The sequence below is a fragment of the Anopheles bellator genome, chromosome 2 (assembly GCF_943735745.2).
Source record: "Anopheles bellator chromosome 2, idAnoBellAS_SP24_06.2, whole genome shotgun sequence".
NCBI classification, from domain to species: Eukaryota; Metazoa; Arthropoda; class Insecta; order Diptera; family Culicidae; genus Anopheles; species Anopheles bellator.
Window position 1 is genome coordinate 50,130,096 of NC_071286.1, and position 11,080 is coordinate 50,141,175.

Below are 11,080 nucleotides of genomic sequence, written 5' to 3' on the forward strand. Positions count from 1 at the left end.
TCGATCGTAATACTCTTTTAATTACAGTTCCACGCCGCTTCCCAGCGCTATAAAAATGTCGATGTCGCCTTGCCGTTGCAGTTTATTGTTTCTTGACCGTCATTACAAAAACTGTTCTGTTCGTGCCCATTTCAGCACGGCGCCGTTTGAATCAACCGCAATTCATCGATTAACGTCGTGTGTAGAACACTTCTCGCTTGTGCTGGAATAGCCCATCCAACGCGAGGGAGGTGCACTTACTAGCACGATACAGTGCATCGAATTTTTTAAATCTTATCTCGAGTAGGGCCGATGAGGAAATTTTTGGCCCTTTCCGGATTTTGCTTGTGTAAAGCAGTGAGCACACACGCCGAAGAAACCACGGCCATAAATGTGCTTAGTTTGTTTGGAGATAAAGCGAAGAAAAACGAACTGCTCTAGTTTTGTTCTTCACCCGGATAAGTTTCATCATTGCCGGAGGGTGGAACACGACCCTAACGGACACACCATGATTCACTCGCAGATGGAAGATGCTCAGTACGAGATCCGCCAGCAAGTGCTGAATCCTAACCAGCGTCAGCAGCTAGAAGATAGACGCCGTATCAAGGAGCAAACGGATCTGTTGGCGCAGGACAACGAATCACCGACGCACCTGTACGGACGAAGACGAAAAATCAACACGGATGTGAATCTACTGGACAAGCATGATTCGTTTTACCATACCACCAAAAGCCTTCTGGTGCTGTTTCAAATTATGGGCGTCATGCCGATCATGCGAAGTCCGCCGAACGTGGACATGCCGCGCACCACCTTCACCTGGTGCTCGAAGGCATTCCTTTGGGCATACCTCATTTACGCCTGCGAAACTATCGTTGTGCTTGTAGTGGCCCACGAGCGTATCAACAAGTTCATCTCAACAAGCGACAAACGATTTGACGAAGTCATCTACAATATCATCTTTATGTCAATCCTGGTGCCTCACTTTCTACTACCGGTAGCTTCATGGCGCAACGGATCGGAGGTGGCCAAATTCAAGAACATGTGGACGGACTATCAGTACAAGTATCTGATCGTCACGGGGAAGCCGATCGTTTTCCCCAAGCTCTATCCCATCACGTGGGCGTTGTGTATCTTCTCGTGGACACTGAGCTTTATCATCATCCTATCGCAGTACTATCTGCAGCCGGATTTTCAATTCACTCATACCTTCGCCTATTTTCACATTGTAGCAATGCTAAATGGATTCTGCAGTCTTTGGTAAGGGAGGAAAGTGCCGGTAGCTTGCGCAGTACGATTATGTTCCTTATGTTGATGCTTTATTGAGAAAACGTGTGAAAGTTGGGGGTATACTATTGAGGTGCATTTGCATTTTAAACAATTGCTGTACGCATGCGCATGGCTACGTTTCCAATTTTCTAAACAAATTCATTCACAGGTTTGTCAATTGCACCGCTTTCGGTACTGCAAGCAAGGCATTCGCCAAAGAGTTAACGGACGTCCTGACCACCCAGCGTCCCGCGGCCAAGTTGACCGAGTACCGTCATCTATGGGTCGATTTAAGCCACATGATGCAACAGCTAGGTATCACACACAGCCACACACCCCTCGAATTCGACTGGACCCCGTGCTGGCGACCTGTTACCAACATTCAGATGCGTTGTTTTTTTTTTCATGCAGGTAAAGCTTATTCGAACATGTACGGTATATACTGCCTGGTGATATTCTTCACCACAATTATCGCCACCTACGGCGCACTGAGCGAAATTATCGAGCATGGAGCAACCTATAAGGAAGTCGGTTTATTTGTCATTGTTTTCTATTGTATGAGCTTGTTGTTCATCATCTGCAACGAGGCCCACCACGCTTCGAAAAGGGTACGTACCGGTTACGTTAAGGTGGTCGTTTTAAGGGTGTTGTCCTCTTTCGGAAAAGCTACGATCACGATACTCGGAATCGAATTACTCCACCCTCATTTGCGCCAATGAAGTGGTGTAACCAAACGGATCACCTCGTAAGGCATTGTACGTCGCTAAAGGTGTAATTTTGTTTTGTCATCGTTTTTTACATTTTTCCGCACTTCGTGTGATGGGCCTTCGCTGTTAGGTTGGACTGAATTTTCAGGAACGTCTGCTGAATGTTAATTTGACGGCCGTTGACAAAGCGACCCAGAAGGAGGTGGAAATGTTTCTAGTCGCCATCGATAAAAATCCACCAACCATGAATCTCGATGGCTACGCCAATATCAATCGAGGATTAATCACGTCGGTAAATAAACGTGGGCGGTAGGGAAAACCGAAAACTTAGATACACACTTTCTCCTTTCTCTGACCAATTTCAGAACATTTCCTTTATGGCCACTTACTTAGTGGTCCTGATGCAATTTAAGCTGACTCTACTGCGGCAGAGCGCCAAGAACGCATTTATCTCATCGCTGAAAGCAAATCTATCCAAAATACAAGCAATGCAACAAACAGAGAGGTCAAACTAGGTCTTTGGAAAAGGGTAATTATAGAATCAAACATACGGACGACGGGACACCACCCCTCCGGCTATAATTCTTTCATTCGGTTTTTATTGTTTTGCTCCAACTCCACGTGACACATCGCGTGATTGCGCTCGGTAAGTTCACTCACCAGTGTATCATCTTACTTTATAAGGTTGTTTAAAACTTGCTGAACTTCTTCTTCGATCCAGCGAGCTTGCTCACCTTAAGCACATTGAAGCGCACGGTTTTCGAAAGCGGTCTGCATTCACCGACGGTCACAATATCTCCGGCTTCAACGTCGCTATAGAAAAAACAATCGCATCGAAATAAGATATTAGCAACCAACATAAGATTTTGATATAACAAGACCAAAATTGTGGCTTAAGAGATAGTTAAGATAATCAACTTAATGATCAATAAACTAATACCAACATTGTGTGAGTATGTTACTGTTTGTCACCTAGGTAAGGTAACTTCTTCTACGGAAACAATCGCTGAGCGATCTTATCCTGCACCAGAGACAATGAATTAGTCTCTGATGCTTTTTCTACAACTGTTCGTTTTTACGGGCGGGGGTTGATAGCACCGCGCCAACCACCCCCTCTGTCACGCTGGTATCGGGAATCGAAACCATGCCTGGTTGAGTAACAACTGGTCCCAGGATTCGAACACAGGCCAGCTGCGCTGACAGCGAAGAGCTTAAGCGACTGCTCTATCAGCGGAGGTAAGGTAATTCATTTAAATATTAAAATATATCAAGAATAAAAGATTGAATAACAAAAACCATAAACATTCTGTGGGAGCCACTTGCATCGGTGCCGTCACTTGACTGCACCGGGAATAGTACGCTTCCGAAAAAGTGTTCGCTTTTGCAAGATTTAAATGGCGTCATTCTTACGTTCGGGAATGACACAAAGTGCTCTTGCTTCCATGTACCGTTATTCACTAAGGACGCATTTGTATCAAACACGGGCAACTCACCGGAAGCACGGCGACAAGTGTACGCTCACGTTTTTGTGCCGTTTCTCGAAACGATCGTACTTTCGGATGAAGTGTAGATAGTCACGGCGGATGACAATCGTACGCTGCATTTTCATCTTACGCACCACGCCAGTCAAGATGCGACCACGAATCGAGATGTGACCGGTGAAAGGGCATTTCTTGTCAATGTACGTACCGACGATGGCCTAAAATATAGATACTTTTTTTTAGTAAATATCGTTTATCTCATTAAACATCTCGTGTATCTTATTTGATGCTGTGCTCATCAGATGCTTTGAATTGGGTTTAGAAAGAAGGTATCCTCAGTTGCGAATCGGAAGACCATCGTGAAAGGGGTATCATCATACACAGCCGACATTCTCAGTCCTTACGAATTGTACAAAATACATACCTCTTTGGGAGTTTTGAATCCAAGGCCAATGCTGCGGTGCATGCGCAGCCCCTTCTTCTTGTTGACCACCTTGCGGTTTAGGTTAATACCTAACTGCTTTTGGAACGCACGGATATTCTGGGGAAGACAAATCAGATTTGAGGTTAATTCATTACTAACCATGCACGTAAACAAAACAGTCAAGCCAATCCACCGGAAGCCCACCACAATTTTCTGCGCACATTCAGAAGTGATTTTTATAAGTTGGGTTTTAATCTGACAATCTTCACGTTTGTATCAGCAGACCGTCATGATATTTTCATCAAATCAGGCGCAAAATGTCTTGCAAACACATAAATGAATTGCTATGCCTCCCTTTGCACATCTCTAACTCACGGATCCCACATACACGTGCGGATTCAGCTACATATTTCGGGCATAAACAACGTTACAACTCGGTTTTTTTATGTTCACCCAGCGTCCTCGGATATCCGAGATTGTTCCACCGATAAATGGAACATTTGCTTTTCTACTACCCTAATAAATTCAACATTATTTTGCACAGCTTCACACAAACCTACCTGATCGGCCATCTTCGCGTTGAGAAAGAGAGACGAAGCACAGGAAGCGTGTCAGTGAAAACTTTGACGGCTGTCGGCTGTCAGCTGTCAGTTTCGCGGAAATAGCGATTAGACGAAAAACCGCAAGGTTGATAGAACTGGTATAACAACTTGATTTGCTTCACCCGACGTTTTGGGTCAGATGAAATGAAATTCAATCTAATATTGGTTTTATTGTTCAATCTAAGCAAATAAAAGTTAACAATTTCCAGACGAGGTATTTTGCGGAACGAGTTCGATAAACTAGCGGTAAAAGTATTATTGTACAGATTTAAATTTATTGTTTGTATCTATTAATATTTATTTATTTAATCAACATTTCCTAATATTCAACAACTTATGTATTACATTAACTGCTTTTACTTAAGTGCTGATCAGAACGGCATTTCGCAAAAAAATTGCACCTACTCCATACCCAACAATTTAAAAAGGCCTTCACAAGAGTGTGTTTTGTACACATACTTCTCTACAGAATTAACAAACGAAACTGATCATTCATGGTCGTCTTTCAGATTAACTATAATAGTTCGCTTTATTTGCAACTCTAAAAGCATGTACTTTCAAATGTGCGACTGATTTTCAAACATAAATTATACAGCTTAAAATACATGAAACTATAAACAATGATTCTGCTAGGACATTTTTACGTGACAAAATCAATCGGACAGCATCTGCCGCTATGTGCGTACGATATCGGCACAGTTAACCGTAGTTATCTTCAACGAGTTCGCAAATTATTAGATACCTAATCAGCTCTCGATACTAATTACAGTAAAAATATTTGAAAAATGGCATTTCGTTACCAAGGCAGCATCTGCTTCTCTACTTAAATGCATGATATTCCTAATTTTTCTTTTTCTCTGCAATTGATTTGATGGCTTTAATTGGATTTTCGCGGCATTCCTTGTACAGGTTGTTCAGATCAAACCCAACCTTCACATTGTCGGCGGAAAAGAAGAACTTCACCAGCTTGCCTTTGCTGTCTGCGAACGGACGTCGTGCCACTTCCTTACCCTGTCGGAACAGGATCATAGTCGGAAGCTGTTTGCTGAAGGAACTGTCGGATATGTGATACTTCTCGCCTATTTTAGGGAATCGGCCGACATCCAGCTTGCCGAACTTTAGATTTGGCAGCGAGTACTCGTTCGATAGTTCGGAGAAGATGGGAGCGTAATTGACGCACGCCGGATTCCACACTGTGTAAAATGTCACCAGCCAAGTAACACGCTTGTCCTTTTCCAGTTCTTCTTCTAACCCGTTCTCCGTACGGAAGTAGACCACATTCTCAGGACCAGTGTACGTGGGCTCTGGTAGCAGCAGCGCGACCAGGATGAAGAGCACGAAATAAATCAAGCCCAGGCGAATATCGTTGTAGAACCACAGACCGAGGTTCGCTATTTTGGTGTACATGAAACTAGAGGTGAGATAATTGATCATCGTCACACTGCCCGTTTTACGCGTCCGGATCATGACCACGATTAGCAGGAAGAACAGAATTTCCGTTTCGCGGCCATCTAGCTCGCACTGGTCTTCTTGCTGAAACAGGTAAGTCCATAAATAGTTGCAAATGAACGGAGCTCTTTTAGCCACTATGTAAGAAATGCTCATGAGAATGTTGACCCAATAATAGGGTTTCAGCAGTAGCACCAAATCTTTCGTAAAGGTCATTTTTCAACCGTTTATCCACTTGCGATTCACTGCACGTTAAGCTTGCGGGAATGATGATTGATAATAGTATGTTAATTAATGCAATTGCACGATCCACGATTCCATCAGCCTGCGTTTGCTGCCTTTCTTGGTTTCTTCTTCGACTGTCAAAACGAGTGCGTGCTTTGAAGTGAAAAACGTCTGCACCGAATGTGATCTAATCAATGCAAACACTCAATGTAAAATAACCAAACTAGATTTTAAGAATCGTTGCTATTGCCACAAAATACACATCAGTTGTCGTTGTTAATAACCATTTGGATGAGGGTAGGCTTTTAATTTTATTTCTTTCATTGAATCAATACTAGATTATTCGTATATATTGTTGTTTACCTTCATAAAAATCATTGCTCATCCTCATTGCTTATGCGATCCTTTAACTCTATTTCAACCAGAGCCCTAATTTCCTGAACGATGTAAGCCTTTTTCTCCAACAGAATATTCTTTCGATCGATGTAGGCTTCCATTGTGCGATCGAATGCTTTGACTTCTTTGATGTACTTTTCAATGGACGGTCCGTCTGCTAGGTAGCGTTTCTGTTCCTCGGAAAGTAGTGTTTGATCGACTATGCGCACCGCAGAATTGGCTTGCACTAGATCGTTGCACTTTGAGCGCAACAATTCTGTCCAATCTTTTACTTCCGCACGCAACTGTTTTTCATATCTGAAAGAGACACGTTTAAGAACTTTCTATAGAATGAACTTTGTTACACAATCCGCAAAGTTCTCACTTTATGTTTTCATTATCGTTCGTACTGAACTCCAAACCTGGAATGATTCGCAAAAAGCATATTAAAGTAATGGTGTTGGTAGAATTCATTTCCCACGCTCACCTTGATTAGAAGAGAAGAGTGAAGAACGGCGTCTAACAGATCCTATTTGGTCCATAGAAGAGTTTTATTAACGCAATTGAAATTAGCCAAAAGCATAAACTATGCAAGCTGCGCACCAACAAAATTCGTGTTGATATTCAAAGCCAAACAAACGTTGAATGCTTCGAATGTCTTGTGACAGTTTGAAACCAATCTAAAGGGCGGTTTACACGCTGCGATCTGGCAATGCAATATCGCTTGAAGTGACATCTCCGGAGACGTCATAAATGTCACTGCCGCGGGTGGAAATCTGAAGACTCGACATGCAATTTGTGAACAAATTTCAAAACAGGGTCAGTCTGTCGGTTGGACATGTTGGAATCAGCCATGGAAGCAACACTGTGTTGGTTTGCCTTACCATTGTGCTTTTCGGTTAAAAAGCGAAAAAAGAACGTGCGAAGAGGTTACAGTGTCGAGGAAATTGCTTTTAAATGGCATCGTTTGCCTCCGCCTTTTTATTCCGATCACTCTATTTTTTATTTTTTAGTTGCCAAAGACATGGCAGACTTTCGCAAATTTTTATAAATTCAGTTACACACTTTCGCGAACGTTGACGAAGCGTCCAAAATATAAATAAGAGGCCAAAACAAAACATCAACAAGTCAACCGACAGACTGACCCTGTTTTGAAATTTGTTCACAAATTGCATGTCGAGTCTTCAGATTTCCACCCGCGGCAGTGACATTTATGACGTCTCCGGAGATGTCACTTCAAGCGATATTGCATTGAAAATCGCAGCGTTTGGACCGCCCTTTACGAAGACAACAAGACAGAATGAACAGCCACAACCAACGTCAACGAAAAAATGTTGTGAAAAGATCACAGGTAATTAATTACACAATTTGCTATTATTGTTATTGGGGGTCTGCGTGATACATAGCGGAGACAACCTTGCACAACAGCACAAGCAAAATATGCTGCGGAGCCCGGAGTGCTGGCAGCGCTTTGCCCGAGCCTGCCGAGCCGCAACGCTGGCGTGGCGAGAAGAACAGCGACTGGAGGCCGAGGCTGCGGCCGCGACTGCTGCTGCGGCGGCTTATTGCTTATCGAATACTTAAGAATATGAGAATATGAGAATTTAAAATGAGAATGAAATAGATAAATTAAGCGCGTATCGTTTTTCGCTATATTAAGGTTATTGATTATTATTATTTTCGCTTTCTTTTAGGTTATTGATCATGATGACAAACCCCGAGGGTATTTCGACCAATTTCATAATTCAGATTACATGGTTGATGTTTCTATACCGCATGCTGTTGATGAAGTTGAAGTTGGTTTTGAACCGGTAGATTCGGGAGATGTTGTTTTTGAACCGGTTGATCAGCGGCAGGTAATTCAGCAACAAGCCAATATGATTGTGCAACTGCAGCAACTTGTTCAACGTCTTCAACGACAGTCAACTTGTTCGAAATGCTCCCAATGCGAATGCCGAAAAAATGAAAATGTCAATTTGAATTTGCCACCAACAATACAAGATACAGAAAATTCTCATGTACTATCATTGCCTGTAACTAACGAAAAGCAGCTAGAACAGCTGAATGAAGGCGTCGGCGGAGGAAGTAGAAAAGCTAGCTATAACCAATTTAGTCTATAACCAATACAACGAGCAGTTCGATGCACACAAATTTATCGGTCTCCTAGCATATAAGTTTTTTTCTCCTGTTTTTTTAGATAAATGCACCTACGAAAGGCGCAATGGTAAAAAATTAGTTTTAAAAAAGAAAGGAATGGGTGCGTTAAACAAAATTTACAACTTGGTAAAAAAATTGCATCCTCAGGTAGAATATACCCAAGGAGCCACGAGCTTTCGTATCGTCAGCGCGCTGACGACGCGGGACGCTAAAACGGATGATTGTCGTCAGCGGCGTGACGAGACCATCCGTTGGTGGACGGTCGGGCGGACTATTGTCATTCCTCAGCTGACGAAACGCCGTTCGTCAAACGCACACACTCGCACACACACACTCACCGTTCTGGGAAAGCTTATTTTATAGCAAATTTAGCTGACAGCTGCGGTTTGTTTACATTCGTGATTATTTTCGCTTTGAAGTCAGACGTTCAAAATGAGTTATGTTAACAAAATTAAAAGAAGCGGATTGTATTATCGCCAAAGGAAAAGGGTTGTGGAAGAGTGGAGAGGATCTACTACTGCTGCTGCTGGTAAGAAGATAAGCACGTATTTGTAATGCAAACTCTGTGTAACACATAATGCTTTATGTTATTGTGTTTACGTGCCGTAACAGCAGTGCCAACAAATTCAACATCACCGGAACTTGTGCTATTCGACGACTCGGATATTCCAGTGTGCGATGAATTCTTCGAGGAGGAAGCTGCAAGTGAAGATGGAACATGAGATAGAAAGAAACGGGGAAACGATCGTACATGTTGGTTTTCGCGCTTGCGCACTACTGTCACACATTTTACGCAGTAGGCTGCGACGGGAGTCAGTGCATAGTTCATTTCGTGCAGTTTGTTGGTGGCGAAGATCCGTGGGGCCGTGGGCCGTGTAAAAAGTTTAAACAATTGTACTTTTGTGCACCCGATTGAAGTCTTGTTTTATTTCAGATTCGTACGTTTTCCATCAGCAATACGACAACCGGTAACAACGCCGTCAAGCGCCAGGATCAAACATCAAAACATGCATCACCGGCCACCAGTGACTGGACCCGATCTTTAAGCATTTGGTGCGCAAATATTATCAAGGAAGTGAAGAAATGAATTTCGTACGCCAGATTGTGTATTTTGTGAAATGAGCATCCGTTTCATTGCAGGTTAGACAAGTGCTGGATGACTTCGAATTCGCAACATTGGCTGGGCGCTGCGACTGTGCGAACGAGTATGATCCCATGGGAGGGCGACCTGCTGTTGACCGATCCGGGGCCCCTCTACAAGGTGTTTAAACTGGTAGAGATCGTTCGTAATTATGAGGACAAAAGGTACCAGGATTTCTTAGCTCGCCCCATCGCATGAGCTGGTGCTGTGATCGGCCAACTCTTGGCAGCAAAACATCCAATGCTTCAACAAGGACAACAATCTGCTAAACACCATTTTCGTCAATCATGTGCGTGAGGAAAAGGCTTTAATATTTTTGTCCATTTCTAATTGTATGGCCTTTTATCCATTGTAGAATTTACAAAAGCCCAAAGTATCCACGGCGGAAATGTTGTTCGGTATACCGTTGCGCGATACGGGTGTGAAGCACTATGCGATGCGTGTCCGGCCGATTCACGTATCCTGCGAGAGAACAATCCTTACTTCATCGAATCGTTGAGGCAGAAACTAATCTGCGCCTATCCACTGCACCAGACGGAAACCGAGGCAGCGACCGATCTTGAGAACGGTGAACGGGCAGAGAAAGTACCACCGTCACCAGCGTCACCGCAATCCATCATGTACCTGTTCTACCCAGGAGAGTTCAACTGGAAAGAGGTGTTGCATGGCGTTCTGTGTGCTCTTCAGCAACGTCTTCTCGGTGCGCAAAATCGAAGCCATCCGTTCCCTGCTCATGCTCGCTTCCTGTGCGGTGCTCACCGTCCCCGGGATCCTCATGGTGTCTCTCGGATTGTGTTTTTTCGGCCTTACCCGTCAGCTTCCAGTCGAAGGGAGCCTATCCATATCTGGTGATACTGGTCGGGCTGGAAATCGTACTCGTACTCGTACCAAGAGCGTCAACGTAAAGTTTCGGGTGGCGCAGGGCCTCAGCCGGAAAGGTGGTCGATCACGAAGATGCTGACATGTTGACCAAGATTACCATCCTGACGGGCGGCCTGCCAATGTTTGTGCCGGTCATTCAGGAGTTCAGCATCTTCGCGATCGTGGGCCTCGTGTGGGATTTTGTGCTGCAGATGCGTACTAATAATGTTCTAAATGTAATGTAGCAATAATATTGTAAACCCGGCGATTGTGCGTTCGTCGCCGGGTAACGAAATAATTATGTATTTTAAAAATAAATGAAAAAATATATAAAGAATAAAAAAAATAATTTACTGGTCTCTTGCTTTAATAGATTTTAATATATGGAATGAGCTATAATTTATAGCAACGCG

At 43.4% G+C, this 11,080-nt stretch overlaps 4 protein-coding genes across 4 annotated transcripts; 1 reads left to right on the plus strand and 3 right to left on the minus strand.

Moving 5' to 3' along the window:
* The first annotated feature begins 156 nt into the window (after positions 1–156).
* On the plus strand, positions 157–10,926 carry LOC131210282 (gustatory and odorant receptor 22). The gene is made up of 9 exons (XM_058203509.1): positions 157–1,236; positions 1,415–1,560; positions 1,657–1,853; positions 2,083–2,244; positions 2,318–2,420; positions 9,314–9,540; positions 9,600–9,740; positions 9,806–10,095; positions 10,162–10,926. Exons 1-6 carry the CDS (start codon positions 371–373, stop codon positions 9,385–9,387), a joined length of 1,548 nt encoding a protein of 515 aa, XP_058059492.1. The 5' UTR covers positions 157–370; the 3' UTR covers positions 9,388–9,540; positions 9,600–9,740; positions 9,806–10,095; positions 10,162–10,926.
* Positions 2,530–4,458, minus strand: LOC131210284 (small ribosomal subunit protein uS17). The gene is made up of 4 exons (XM_058203511.1): positions 4,418–4,458; positions 3,858–3,974; positions 3,446–3,651; positions 2,530–2,765 (listed from the first exon to the last, which is right to left on the minus strand). The coding sequence occupies exons 1-4, from the start codon at positions 4,427–4,429 to the stop codon at positions 2,642–2,644; spliced, it is 459 nt and encodes a 152-aa protein (XP_058059494.1). The 5' UTR covers positions 4,430–4,458; the 3' UTR covers positions 2,530–2,641.
* Positions 4,819–6,256, minus strand: LOC131210283 (thioredoxin-related transmembrane protein 2 homolog). Its single transcript, XM_058203510.1, has one exon. The coding sequence runs from the start codon at positions 6,122–6,124 to the stop codon at positions 5,300–5,302; it is 825 nt and encodes a 274-aa protein (XP_058059493.1). The 5' UTR covers positions 6,125–6,256; the 3' UTR covers positions 4,819–5,299.
* On the minus strand, positions 6,413–7,095 carry LOC131210286 (uncharacterized). Its single transcript, XM_058203512.1, has 3 exons — positions 6,996–7,095; positions 6,894–6,930; positions 6,413–6,826 (listed from the first exon to the last, which is right to left on the minus strand). The coding sequence occupies exons 1-3, from the start codon at positions 7,048–7,050 to the stop codon at positions 6,508–6,510; spliced, it is 411 nt and encodes a 136-aa protein (XP_058059495.1). The 5' UTR covers positions 7,051–7,095; the 3' UTR covers positions 6,413–6,507.
* Positions 10,927–11,080: the final 154 nt, after the last annotated feature.